The sequence below is a fragment of the Neodiprion virginianus genome, chromosome 3 (genome assembly GCF_021901495.1).
Source record: "Neodiprion virginianus isolate iyNeoVirg1 chromosome 3, iyNeoVirg1.1, whole genome shotgun sequence".
Taxonomy (NCBI): Eukaryota; Metazoa; Arthropoda; class Insecta; order Hymenoptera; family Diprionidae; genus Neodiprion; species Neodiprion virginianus.
In genome coordinates, this window is record NC_060879.1 from 7,162,331 (window position 1) to 7,177,708 (window position 15,378).

General features: G+C 40.8%; 1 protein-coding gene across 2 annotated transcripts in view; it reads right to left on the reverse strand.

Annotated features, from left to right (window-relative positions):
* Positions 1-15,378, reverse strand: part of LOC124300576 (zwei Ig domain protein zig-8-like) — a 45,762-nt gene that overhangs the window by 2,372 nt on the left and 28,012 nt on the right. For both annotated transcript variants that reach the window (XM_046754810.1, XM_046754809.1), the window contains exons 2-5: positions 11,257-11,423; positions 8,124-8,334; positions 1,326-1,453; positions 744-912 (exon numbers count right to left, since the gene is read on the reverse strand). In XM_046754810.1, coding sequence (XP_046610766.1) covers positions 744-912; positions 1,326-1,453; positions 8,124-8,334; positions 11,257-11,423 — 675 coding nt within the window. The remainder of the gene's footprint in view (positions 1-743; positions 913-1,325; positions 1,454-8,123; positions 8,335-11,256; positions 11,424-15,378) is intronic.

Genomic DNA, 15,378 nt, shown 5'->3' on the forward strand with positions numbered 1-15,378 from the left:
CTAAGTATAGACATAGTCTTCCACCGAATTCGCCTACAACTAAACAAACCCAGGTACATTACGCTTGACTATCGGTCTAGACTATCGTGCCCGTAGGGTTCAGACAGATTCTCTGCATCGACTGGGAGCCAGAATACTCGCAAGACTGGATTTCTTCTCACCATAATAAAGCCTGAAACTGATACCCAGTTCTAAGAATGGATATTTGACAGGCTCATTCAGGGCATAGAACCATGACGCTTGAAACGTTGTTCAATGGGCTGTGAGTACCGTGATATGTGGATCCCATCGAGGATTTGACGCTTGCTCTAAATAGGGCGTTCACATTCGCGTTCAAATTCACAGTTACAGAGTCGGGTATGCATAAATGAGGATCGATCCACCGGGTTGTCAGTGTCATGGTCTTTTTTGTTTTAATTTTTCAAACCTGTTCGCCCCGCAATGCCATGCACGAGTTTGGATCAACGTTACAGTCAGGCTTCCTCTCGCCGAAATATTCATGTCCCGACCCGTATCCTCGGGGCTTTTATTTTCCGCGTAGTCCTCGGAGCTTTGTTTGGTTAGAGTAGGTCGATAAGAATGAGTCGGGAATCATTCGAGACTGCGATGGTTTAAGAATATCTTGAAAAAAGTGTCGGAGTTGTGAACCGATGTGTGGCGAAACGAAGCTCGGTACATCGATCAAAAGCTATCCTTCAAGTTTCGTTTCCAAAAGCTTTGCTGGGCTGTTGCGTGTCTCTTACCGTTCAGGATGTGGACCCGTACGTTCGTCGGATTTGCATTGCCAGGCGCACATGTGTAGAGACCAGAGTCGTTGAGGATAGCTTTTTGAATGAGAAGTCGACTGGAGGTCACGGGGCCCTTTTCGGTCACCAGGCTGATTCCTCCCCTCGGTGAGTCGAAGTTGATGGCCTGCGAATAAAGAAGGGAACAAGACATTAGCGTAAGCTGAGCTTGGGTCACTGAGGACGGCGCAATTGCTCCCCATCGGAGTTTTGATTTCGGGTAAAAGCTGCCGCTCAGTAAATGCAGACGGCAAAAACGTCGAGCTTGAAAGTTCTTGTTGAATTATGATTAATTCCTCTTGGGCACCGAGTGTGTGTGTGTGAGTGTGTGTGTGTGTATGTGTAGAAAAAGTATCGGGCTGTAGTCTGCCGTCTGCACTGCACAGTAGTCGGGTATTTTGTTCCTGTGTTTGTTTTTTGCTGAAAAATTGTCCAATCTAAAACCTCGGTAAACTTCCAACCGTTGTAAATGCGTCAAATTTATAACTCGAAGCGTATACCTGTACTGTACCGGTGAACTGTTATAAATCTATAAATTACCTCACGATTGTGGCTCCAAATCATAGTTGGCGGTGGCTCCGGAGCGAATTTAACGTGGCACGTGAGGTTAATGGTGCTTCCTTTATTTATAAAGAGATCGGGTCCTCCGACAATCTCGGTGATTGGCTCTGAAATTGGAAGAAAATAAGGTATTCGTCAGGATCTCGATTGAACCGCCAAGCCCCTTTGAGACTCGTGCCTCTGAGCATTTGGTCTCTTAGTAGTTCTGCTTTCGGAACGTTTCAAGCATTTCAACGAAACAGAATCAATGCTCACCACTCTTCACTTTTTGCCAGTATATAGGTACACATCTTATCTTTTTTTTGCTCGTTATTCAGGCTTATATTTATATTCGACTGGTTAGAAGTTGACTCAACTGATCATGTTGACACTTATAACATAACACACAGCGTAACTGCAAAGACTTTTGGTAACTAAATGATCGTATGTTTTGATACGTTTTATAAACTCTGTACTCGCAAGGACTTGAAACGAAAAAATACATTCGGCATGAGTTTTCCTTCAGAAATCAATAAAAATTGTTCAGTTTAGCCAGAACTATTTTTGTGCAGTTCGAGTTGTGATTCAAACGTATTAACAAGTTTTTTTTTTTTTACGAATCAACGATTGAAAATGAAGAAGTATTTTCTCAGTTACGTTCTTTTATCACCGTTTATTTCTTTATCACCGATGAACAGGCCATTCATTCAACCTGACTAATGAGCTTACAGTTAATCTGCACTACAAGGGAATTCGCGAGGGTATTTTATTATACCTATATACAACACTGCAGATATCTCGCGAAATTCCGAAAGTATTCTCTGAAAGTTCGTCTCTTGCGATGCTCAGCGGTGAATTAGGCCACCACTCTGTAGAAACTCTTTCCTTTGTTATCGGAAAATAGTTGGTCAGGTAGGTCCGTATACCGTACTCCGGATCGTGTTTGGAATGAAGAAGCGTATTCCATACCACACACTGTGTACCTCGTGAAAACCTAATACTTTACAGAGCGCCAGGCGTGAACATCTTCCGAAATCCAAACGCGTATGTTGAATTAATCTCACATCTCGAACCATTTCAGACGACAGTTCTCCATAAAATCAGATCGATATGTACGTAATTGGTAACGCAATCAAGTTTCTTTGTCACTTCTCTTGAAATATATCGGTAGAAAATTTGACGAAAGAGATGCGGATATATCCAAACCCTTGAAACTCATAGTTACATTATCGGTAATGAAGATACCTCGAAATCGTCGGAAAAAAGAGTATAACGAGGTTGAAAAAAACACGGTGATTTACTAGCTTTGAAAAGGATATATTGTGAAGTTTCAGGAAATTGAGTACTCAAGGGTGCATGCACAAAGTTTGGCGTCTGTTTAGACAGGTTAGCCAACTGGGTCCTGACTTGAACAACCGATACGCGCAAGTGTTTCGAGGTTATGTGGACCTGAATGCTGTTCCGTTATATTTTAGCCATTTTAAACTCTTAACGCAACGTAACATCAAGACGCGTGCAAATTTTGATAGCAAACGTCTGTCCACAAATGAATCGATCAACCTGTCAAGCAGCCGAAAAACTTGGTGGAATTAGTCGAACCTACCAATGAAATTACACGATTTGGCTCATGCGCATTTGAGTGTTCCATTTCCTCAGTCTGTGACGATAACTTTTTGCACCTTTGAGATTAGCAAGAGCTGAAAAGCTTCTGTGTTTCCAAGCTCGCGTTCTAATCCAGGCATCAAGATGCTGATTGCAATTAATCTTGACTTGTTCCGGGGGAAAATGCTCAACCCCAGTGTTAATGCGGGAGTGATTTGCGCCTCGGATGTGCGACGGTTAAGCAGCATCCTCGAGGCGTTAGAGGATCTGGAGCGTGAGCCGGACCATAGATAGTGAGACGCATGCAGTAAAGACCGAGATATAGACGTAGAATATGGGGTGCCGCAGAGGGATATGCCGGGGAACGGCTTGCAGGAAGGGCGTATACCACGCTTCGGGGGTACCCAAGAGGATGTCATTAGCTACGGACGTACGAGCGTCTATAACACAGCGTCGCGGGTACTTATATACGTCACAGCAAAGTAAGCCGGCGGCGGCGCTGCTGCTGCATGTGTTACTGCAGGAGAGTGTAACTGGGAACTATGAGGGGCATATGTTACGCGCCATATCGCCAGTGTCGGGGGGGTGAAAGCCAGTGGTTCCTTCCTTCGTTCGCGGCTTCGCCTTGCGCCCGCCCAGCCATCGCTGGGATGAGCATTCCTCGGTCGATAATAACCTTCCGTTCGCGCCATTACCGATCGAAATTAATTACGGCGAAATGCGCTCCCGGGTACGATTCTCCTCGCGCTGGGTCTTCTACCCTATCTAGTCCGGCGTATATACCTAACTCCTATTGCAATAGCCCGCTGCCTCTCCTATAAAGGGACTCGAGGAAACTGCTGAACAAGAGTCGTTACCGCAAAGGACTCCGGTAAAGTAGGTACCCCGCCTCTAATGTACAATGCTGTACTGCCGGATATGCCCGGCACCCCAGAAAAGACAATGATTAAACAGGCGAGGTTTCGTGTATATATATATATATATATATATATATAATCCTCAGATCCTATACGATCTCTGCCGTCCAATGTCGCGTTAAATAATATTCACGCCGGATGCTCGATTGATACACATCGGAGGTGATGGACATGGTAAATGGAATGATCTTCGTGGAGGAAAATGACTACTCACGTCGTTCACACAACATTCATTTATGGAAAAGTGCAATTTATCGCTGAATGTGGTAATTCCAATTGATTTCTGTGTAAAAAAATCCTGAAAATTTTTTTCGTTGTAGCAAAATATTCGATACATTCCCATGATCTTACACATTTTCGCTTGCATAACTCAATGTTTCAATGCAAGATTGCTTACATGTGAACATGATAACTTACATGATTGGAGTATGGGTGAGATTCTGAAATTAGATCAAGCCGATTATTGTCACATTAATTGTTCGGTTTTTTGTTTAAACAACGGGTCGGACGGGAGTTTCCTGTTCACCGGTGCAAAGCGACTATATCAATTTCTTTATCTTGAATAAACTGACCGAAAACGATCTTGGCCGTTTGCCAACATGAGAAACTAGTGGGCACCGTATTGAGCCAGTGTGGCTTTAATTTAAAGCCCGAGCTTCAACAGTGACCTACTAGCTGAAGGAATTCCTGATTTTAAATGCTTAATGTATTGCGCTCTGAACATTCTCAATTTATAGCGATCTTAGATTTTATATCAGATCGCGAATTTCGGGTTGTCAGGAATTTTGAAAAATTGGTACAAAAAGTATCACCGATTGTGATATATTAACCGACACGTTTTTTTAGCAACTGCTCAGAACCTATCATATTTTTCAAACGAAACTGCCAATCATTGAGGAAGTGTTTTTCACTTGAAATAATCCTTTCGCAAATGTAATGTTTTTTTTTTTCAAAAATTGAAAGTTTTGACAGGAATGAGTATAAAATCTGAGAACAGTTTTTGAATCTCGTCACTCTCGTGAAAATAAAATAATCTGGGTGACTTGGACAGTATTAATAAGAACGGGACCGCAAAAAACTTGCTATACTTATCGAATTCATGCTGAATAGATAACTTTTGCCCACCTCGGATCTAGAAGATTTCTAGTTTCTACATTATCACAGATAATCAAAATACTTTGATTACTCTGTTTTTTAGGGGAGTCGAATAGCAGTAAATACAATAAATCTTCACGTAATCATGGTATACTCTAATTTCTTTATACATTTTTCAATAGTTTAGAATTCTGAATTCCCAAAACGTGTAGCGCTTGCAATGACTCAGCCAATTTAGGTGAATATAAAGCAAGAAATAATTCGTATTAATTAATGAATCAGGCGGATGCCTCATGGAACTGCTCAAACTTTGGGCAGTCACTTCCCGACTTGAAAATTGTTAGAGTTTAAATTTTTAATAGTAATGAATAAATAACCATCGTCACCTGTGACAGAATCGTGTATAATGAGAGAGAAAAAAAATAAATAAATAAATAAATAAAAAATCACGGCATGGCTCTCATATCTGTAACGCATAACGGTTTAAATTTTTGGTCAACTGAAAAACTGTCTTTCATTTGATTGAAATTTCTTGAATACTCGTATTTCTGTTCATATTAATTCCCGGAGCTGGCAAAGTGATATATTAGACAAGAATTCCGGGCTTTTAACGTTATAATCAATGTGCCAACGGATATTACACATTCAATACTGTCAATTTTCCATTTTTCAGCCATTCAGGCCACAGCATCAGCTCGGATTTTAATTACATAAGTCATGTTTCGAGACAGAATTTTATGTTCTATATAATTCAAAATGAACATTATAATTGCGCGCATTGGTTAACCAGAAGGTAAATATATACTGTAGCACTTTTATCGAGGTGTAACAAAAAAAAATTCATGAAGAATCTGTTACCATAACGAAATCGAAGCACCTTGAATCGCGTCAAGTTTCCCACAAACGAACTATCAAAAGTTTAAGAGTGGACGTCTTGGGGACGCTCAAAGAATGATGAAATTTACCATAATTTTTTCAACCGCATACGTACTGCACGTACATCGTTGCTGAACATGCAGAGGGCAAAGACAGCACAGATTCTGTGAGCAAACCCGGGGCAAGAAAGCGAGAGACACCAGAAGCGAAGGTTCGACAAGGTTTCTTGTGCGCAGCTTCATTAGCCATGGGGTAATTGGCATCAGTCGTGACTCGCGTTAACAAAACAACCCACGATCTTTGATGTCGTTGTAATTTGCCTCGGCGTCTCGATCGACCAGATTGATCTATGGACTGGCAAATTTCGTATTCCGCTTGCTCTCATCCTGTGGTCATGGTACCCTCTGACCTGATGGACCGAGTCCTTGATAAAGGACCTTACCTCGACCCCAGTCACGTTTTCACGTTTCTCAACACTTGCGAGGTGGGACACATTTTCGTGTTCATACCAAGGTTCTGGATTGACATGTCATGAGTGTGACTGTGATGCAGTGACAATGAGTACAATAACATCAAAGCATGTTCCACGTGGGGCTGAACATGAATATGAAAAGATGCATGCACTTTATATTTGGGTGCGTGAATTCATCGCGATTCGTTCGGTAAAGTTGGACCTACTATTAATGTCCGTTTGTGTAGTTTTGGTTGCCAAAAAGATAAGCATCGACTATAAATTTTTCGAAACCTCCACAATTAACAGTATTCCAGGAAAAATTCATATTTGTATCCTGTAGCCATGTGCAGTTTTCGTGAATTGTTCACCGTGACTACTAAGCCATGAAATATTTAAACACATCACGTTGATTTTTGACGTAGAACGTAAATAGCCATGGATGACCACGGAGTGGGCGAGTAGCAAAGTCATGTTTTGGCTGCACGGAATCCCCCCGTGAGTTGATCGATGACGATCAGAGATATGTTCGAAACGATGTATACGGCCGACATTATTTTGGCATTAATGCTACATGATTCACATGCGCCAACACGGGAATTGTGATACCCCAGATAATTCTACCGCAGGCGATGGCAAACACCCTCCGATAGTACGAACGGGCAGCATCGCAGTATAGCCAGCTAGCTGGAATCCATATCATCTTCATCGAAGGGCGAAGTTAGTATCGTTAACGTAACGAAACACCATGGAAAAAACAGTTGTTGTACAATGTTAGAAGGACTTTCATGGAGTCGACTTTTCAAACTATGAACACGTTTTCTTTGTTATTATTTACTCGCTGAAAATTTCAGAAAATCTTGAGGTTCCAAATAACGACAAAGTAACGTTACTAACTTCAACCTTATTCTTGATCAACATCTAGATGATACATAATTAACGTAAGTCTTACCGAAAGAAATTCACGCAAGCTCCATATTCAAATTTAACAAAAGATTTGTTCGAATAAATATCTTTGCAAACCATCGAACTTGATTTTTCCCTTACTTGCTCAGATTACAAAAATAAATCACGGTCTAACACGATGTAACATATTATGTCATAAGTGAACAAGATTAGCTTAATTATGATAAATGATTCATTGTAGGTACTTTTCAAAGTTCGTTTCATAACCTTTTCTTTCTATTCCTTTCCAATCGAATACTAGTTGGTAATAGTTCCCTAAAATTCACTCGTCTAATGATATCGCAAAGCGAAGAACCACGATTTGATTCGAGTTACGGCTTTCTCTTCACAGGTCATCTGCAATTAGCGTGTTGCAAGTTATCAGGAATAATTTGCATACTTGATTAGAGACGAGATCAGGGTTTGGCAGAATTTTATGGTGATTTCCAGAACACAAAGTTACTTCGACCGCTGCTTGAACGCGGCTTATACTTTATCCAAGTCATTAGGACGATAAAATAAGGCCACCAAGATTACGCATCTGTAAAGGATCTCCTGAATTTAACAAACCTAACTAATCGGTCACATAAATTATTTGCTCAAAGTACTTTTCCACCGAATCAGCTGAATAGCGATAATTTTCTTTTCTTCTTTTATACATTGTATCGATATTTGGCTTGCAATTAGTCAATTTTGATGTGTCCTAATCAAAATGCCGCTTTACGAACTTTTTATTTGCTGTCGCAGATTGTTTACAATAGCAATACACCTAGTTTCATTCAAATGTAATCAAACAGTTGAGCAGTTTTATATTCTGCTGAAATCCAGCATGAGAAGTCGAACATCTTCGAAAAGAGCTGACTATTTCACGCGACATCGGCGAGGTTTCAATTTCTGTAACAGGGTACTCACCGACGACGGAAAGATAAACCGGATGACCCATCGGCGGCGTTGTCGATATCTGACACTCGTAGAGTCCGGAATCCTTGCGTTGGGGATATCGAATCCGGAGTGTCCACTCCTCGGAGTGCGGGGAATGTAGTGCCTCGAATCGCTGATCACTCGTATAGGTATACCGACCGACGGTCAGAAGATGGATGTCTCTATGGCGAACCCAAGACACCTGAAAATCCATTGACCAGAATCTTAAATTACCACTTTAAGGGCTTGAACTATCGACGACACAACCATGGCCATCCGTTTTAGAACTTGTGATAGATTGTTTGGTTTCGGCTTTTAAGAAATCGACACAACTGATCATGTTCTAAATGGTGGGGCTTTTTTTGGGTGTGATGACTTCAAGCGCTTGAAATATTGATGACACAATCACGGCCATCCGTTTTAGAACTTGTGATAGATTGTTTGGTTTCCGCTTTTAAGAAATCAACACAACTGATCATGTTCTAAATGATGGAGCTTTTTTTGGGTATAATGTATTCTATCAACATTAGAAACAGATGTTTCTCATTGTGGTCAGAGGAGTGATTAAATTGTTTTTCGTATATAAGATATGCTTTCCTGAGTGAACCTTTGAACAGAAATCAGAATGAAAAGTGGATGAATTCCTATCCCGGTTTACGAGTGAAAATTAGATATTATTTCCCCGCTTGTTTACGCAACAGGAATTGAAATCACTTAACTGAATTCTCGCATATGTTTTAAAAATATTTCAATAGCCACTGGTACGTAATTGGGCTCAAGTTTCATGCTTTGTCTCATCCTCGACAGTTTAACCTGCAAGTAGCAGAGCATAATTTTTCTCTTCACATAAATTTCCATCCGTACAACGACTTTCATTAACTCGTCTGCAAATGCATATCTACAGTTGGATTACCGTCACACTTTAGTGTAGAGAGTCGTCGGAGCTCTGTGAAGTTAAAGGTTGGAATTCTAAGCTCTTTGGCTGAAGAAGCCATTCTACCAAAAGCCTTTACAGTATAAGAACATTCATCTTGTATACAGCGTAATTATGCACCAGCAATTGCAATGTTACCGTTGAAAATTGCTGTACGTTCTTAAATTATATTACATTGACATGACGTTCTGGTTTCTAAAGTTAATTTTCTTACTGCTTACCAACCTGATAGAATGGCGAAGTGATAATATATTAAATTTTAGCAAGTGTATGAATAAAGAAAAAATAAAGCAATCAATCCTTTCTATTTGAATACCGACGGCTTTTGTTTTGACATTGAATAGCACCAGTTTGAAAAAGCTTCCTACGCGTTTCGTACGAGTATAATTTATTTCACCTTATAGTCATATCCAAGGAGTTATATGTGACACGATTCGATCCGTAACGGATTGCCATTCCGACAATGAAACTTGGCGTTGTTTCAAAACATGTGTTACGCGAGATGCGAACCGAAACTTACACCTTCAACTAACCGGAGTGGAAGGATGGAATAAGAGGTCACGTCCTTCAAGGATTCTAGAAGCTGGCAAAGCCACTTAGCGCGAATACCCAGAATGTCAGAAGATTTCAAAGCGTGATATCCGATGTTTCCAGTATTTTTCCAAACGTGATTTGTCAGGCGAGTTTCAATTTCCTGCATGCCGAGATTTTTTAGCGATACATAAATCTTTTCTGATCATAATTCAACCGGTGTGGAATTAATTTGGAGTTCCTCCAAGTAAGGTTTATGTATGTGAACCACGTGTCTGGCTATTACGATAAGCTATTCGCTGACGCTTTAGAATATCTAGTAGAGAATCCTGAGGTAAATCGAAAACGAATGTGGTATTCAAACGGTGGCGACACTTCAAGCTCGAGGAGTGGATAGTACTATCCTCGAAGCAGGCGAATCACGCAATAAACAGTAAATTTTACAGACAGGTTATCCCTTCATTCGAAAACGGTTGAATGTGGCTTTTGTTGATTGTACACGTTTTAGCTAGTAGCAATAGCCTTTTCTCCCGAAGTTGACGATCAATATTCAGCGGATGTTGATTCGTTTCGCTATGCTCAATCAGTCCATTATTCGAATGGACTATCTAACATCCGAAATGTCGAGACCACGCAGGCCATAACGGGTCTCAGCGTAAGGACGGTTCATTTTATTTTTAATGGCAAAGTGTACGGGTGAATTTATCAACAAAATATATTATGAAACGTACGTGTAGCTGAGGTTCATATAAACGTGAGCCCTGCTTTGCATACAAATGAGCTTTTAGATTAAAACTGTGTTTGTACTCGGTTACTACAAGCCAGTGTAGACGAGGACGTTTGTCCTTTGCTATTTATGAACTGTCGTAAAGCCCTTGCGATGTGTTTAGAATGTATTTCGTTTCCACGCTTTTACGTGCACTGAAAGATGTGTGGTGCCTACCCGCCTATATAACTGCAGTAAAAGAGAAGGATGCTGTATGAAACACCGAGGAAGAAAACATTACGGAATGTGGAAGTGTTACTATTCAACGCAGAGTTACTGCAACTCGAGGTAACATGTATATTCAGACACCCCGAGAGGAATATTTTCTGACTTTATTACGGATGTCACACAATATCGTTATATTTTTCAGAGTCAAAACTTTTTCGACTTATTACGTATCAACAAATATACAAGTTGCGTTACCTGTGAATTGTTTCATCGACAATTTTTGTTACCGTCAGTAGTACAGGAATTTTTTCACTAGCCAGTTTCAGAAATCTTTAATCGTGTAACATTGTTAAAGAAACTGGTCGATGAAACAAGATGTCAAGTGGACGACTTTTCGACACTGTGGCAATAGGTGAAAATGTATTGTAAGTCTCGGCACAGTTTGGCTGTGAGGCAGAATGGCGTATAACCAGGCAAACGATCTCCCACAGCAATTACTACCCCGTGACCTTTTCGCCCCAGAGTGAAAGTTTATGTTCATTAACCGAGGGAGCAAAAGAGAAGGGTTAGTCTGAAGTAGAATTAAGAACTTATGAATTTGATTCATTGCCAGCTCGACTAGCCTCGGATATTTACACCAACCTTGCAACTCTGACAGAAACTCGATGAATCCGATCACCTCTACAAAAGACAACCAGGCATCCTGTCAACGCTACACAACTCACCGTTCGATTTCCGAGGTTCTTCACCTTGCAGACAAGGTGTACCGTCTTTCCAACGAGACCTGTCACGTTGGATTGAACCGTTGTATCGAAGTACGGTCCAGTTCCTGGTGTTGGCCACTCCTCAAGAAAATCCGTCCAGAATCTTCTCGAACCGAAGGCCTCTCCACCTGGAACATAAGCAGAAGAACATTCGAATGTAACAATAAATTTCTATTGGCACGCTCAACGATGTGTCTCAGCGGAAATGTTCGATTCTGTACATTGCATGCACCTCCTCATTTGTCTCATGTGCCCTGGATCAACTTTTTTTATGGCCCATAAATGAGGACGAATAAGTTGCTGCGGTCACAGCAATTTCAGTCACGCCAGAACCAGACCTCGGAAAGCTATTGTGCCCGAGCCACTAGGCATTGAATCGACTGTAACGCTTAGAAGCTCAACTGTGCTTCTAGTGACATTCGGTTACGATGTTATCATAATGCTGCAGTATTACTACCGTAAAGACACGAGTGATATTTAACGGTATCGCGTAATGTGCTTTAAGCGTTATGTCTCAAAAGCAATCTTGCGAGTGATCATTGTACTCTATACGCTCCAACCGTCAATTCTAATGTAACTGTGTTGTCAGAGAATCGAACACTTTGAAGCTTCAAAGTCAAAAAGGTTACGCGTGATGAAAAAAATATCCCAGCGTACAAAAGCTTCTCCTGCGTGTACAATACCGGGTGTTACTGACATGTGGATCACGACTTTGTGTTTCCGGAAAGACTTTCGCCCTCCGGATATCTCTTCACATATATACCTGGAATTGCATTGTAACGTCTATGTCAGGACCCCATGTGGTTTGCGTTCATGGAACTTCAAAGTGATTTATTCAATCGTTGAGGTAACGTTTGCCGTTTTATCAAGTAGATCTGAAAAATAAGAACTGTATATTTAGAACAAAGAGACTCACAAATATACAAATAAGATATTCGAAGTAGCTCATTTGTTTAATGTAAAAGTGTTTTTCGATGAAGAACGCGTGATGCTTGATTCAACACCTTTTCAATTAAAAAAATACGATATCGACTCCAAGCGCGGAAATCTTCACGTTAGATGAATTGAGGAAAAGTAATTCGACTGAGGAGTATTGGTCGCTTCTCTCGAACCGAGTACCGGGTATAAGACTTGTTCGTTCCATTTTTCGTCGCGTTTCACCTCCTTGAGATCTCTGTTAGCACGGTGACTTATTCTCTGCGCTGGAAGTGCTCAGCAAACAAAGGGGATGAGCTACCGGGGTTGGCAAGACCAAGTAGGTATCCAAGAAGATCAAGAGGGTAGTGTTCACCTGAAAGGGGTTGTACCAACTAGTCGACATATCAGTCCTTAATGCGACACTGCTGAATATATAAAATACGGTGAACCAGAATTGACGTCAAGCAAATCGGAACATGTTATTATGCAACTTCTTTTGCGGCGATTTTACCTTGCGCGATGTCTTGGCACTCTGCTCGCAGATAACTCGATGGTTCGAGTTGCCGTTATTTTTCCTTGCGAGATGAGTTTTCCGCACCATATCGGAATTACGTATAAGGTGTGTATCTCGAAGCAGCCCAAGAGACGATATATGAGAATTCGGTTCGCGGGACAGAAGTTCTAGGATGAAAAGCTCGCAGACAGATGACAAGGTGCAATTTACGATTTATATACCGTGGGTTCGCGCGTCCCTCTTTGAACAGCTTGTCATGGAGCAGGGATTTTCATCTCTTACTCGATCTCTACGCGTCACGTCAAATATGGTGACTCGGAGACGCCGATGGGTCGAAATAAAGTATATAGGAATTGTCGCGTGCAGCAGTCGTCCACCCTTTTTATCCCGTGAAATAAAGTTGGGGAGTTCGACGAATTATTATTTCCAGACGTCACGGGGATCTTGACTTTTTCATTTCTCAAAGTATAGACAACTGTTGGAGTGATACAAGATTATACACTGAAAATCCTGGAATTGATGTTAATGAACGCGTTGAGCAGAATACGACGTTCAGAAATCATAAGAATTCCTGGAACTTTGGAAATTTTGCTGCTCTATAGTATCGCCAAGTTTTTGTGAATTTCGATAAAGTATCCTTCAAACGTTGTACCGGCTACTCGAAACGTTGCCTTTGGGAGCTGCTTGGAACCTGACGTAGTGAATATTTCGTAGGTATGAACAACTCGAACGTCTGCTGCAGAATTCCACGTGCGATCGTTACCAGGCATAATTAATATAGGCGGTAGTGATGCACGGGACAGTGACGTCCAGTGGATATCCACCGGATATCACGAGTAGATTATATTCGAGAGCTGTGTTGGATGTTCGGATATCAATCAGGTGTCTAATGGCATAAGGTCGTGACCACCAAAAATACGATTTTAGTGAAAAAAGACAGTATAATTTTCTGTTTTTTCACCCCTTGCTCACACAATGATGAAAACGAAAATTTCGAAAACATAAAAATTCTCGAAGATGAAAACGTGAGGTCGTGGCTGCCAATTTTTTTTTCTGTAAGCGTTCTAAAAACCAACGAAATGCATAAAAAGTTAAAATTAACAATCATACAGTAAGATTATCCAAATCGTCAAATATCGGAATGATAGGAATAATAACAATAATAATAATCATTTATGATTACGAACTTATGCAATCATTATCAAAAGGTCGTATCTATTAGCAAACACAAGCTTCTGCTGATTAGTTTATGAATTTTTACTTCAGCCTAAGAAAAGTAGAAAAAAAAAATCCGGCATATAGAACCTTTAGTTCCGCTATTAGTTCAGATAAATTTTGATGATTGATTCAGTAACAGAAGGTCGTATCTCCCAGTGCACACGACCTTTGACTTTTAATCAAACTGTTCTTAAATTTTAACGTTTCAGGCCATATTTTCGTGTCCGGAGCCTAGTTACAATAAAAAAAAAAAATATTACTACGCCCTTCTGCCCTTTTTTAACAGCGCAAGGTCGTAAGAGGACATTCACGACCTCATGCCATTTAGTTATATTGGTACCTCAGTCTGTTCTGTTCGTGCCAAAAAGACAGCCCTAAAATGTGAATAGTCATATGTTTCAGTGTCACTAGTTTCAATTTATGTCTCCAGAAAAATTAGAGAAACTATAAAACGCACACAACGACCTACCGATATCACATAATATTAGTAAATCTTCAAAGTTCAAACGAGCACGATACATAAGGTGATATAAATCTACCGCAAGGTTTGGACAAGGTACGGATCCATGGATCTTGCCTGTAATTTATGATATCGCATGCTGCATCAATGGCTGGCTACCTTCCTTTGTAACAATGTTGGCAAAGCGTACTGTCAAAAGTTAATAAGTCAGTGGGATGGAAACTTTTTGCCACAGCCATAGCCACGAAGAGTAGATTATCGTACGGACCGTCGAGAATTACCTCTCCAGAATTTTCTCTCGAGTTCTTGCTGAATCCCCCCGGGCTTCTAGACCCTGGCGGTTACCTTCAACTTCTTACGTTGCACGCGTCTATTCATTTACCCAGTAAAATACATTTATGTATGGGCGATTCTGACGATTTTCGGTAAACGATTCAAGGTCAAAATTTTTATTCGTCTCTCCATCGCATCAATTTTTTTGTCCGGCTGGAATTTTCAAGACCCACTACCAGGCCTCAGACATCGACTGGCCTTTTCGTTTTAAATGGAAAGTCGCCAAGTTTAGTCTCGCACTTTCGGTACATTAGATATGACAAGTTTTTGCGTTACCAATTCTGGGTCTCTCGTAGTGTCGTGTTCATTTCAGGGTAGAGGAACCCGGAGCGGAAAGGGTGTACGATGGTTTCTGACATCGAAAAAAATGGACGGTTACTTAAAAAAAGCATCGCTTATTGTTTTCACATGACGTAACTTCCACAACGTTGTGAATATTTATTGATAGGAATCTTCAACATACCGTCAATGAATAAAAGAACGTTTGCCCGGGGTATGCTGTTTATTATTTATAGCAAGAGGCACAAATATGGTTCATTAATTTGACTTCGACATCTTCGCTGTCCACACTTGCGCATTAGTTGTGGGACCACTTTTGGCGCCCAGATCAAGAAATCCAGTATTCATCAGAAGTCGAATA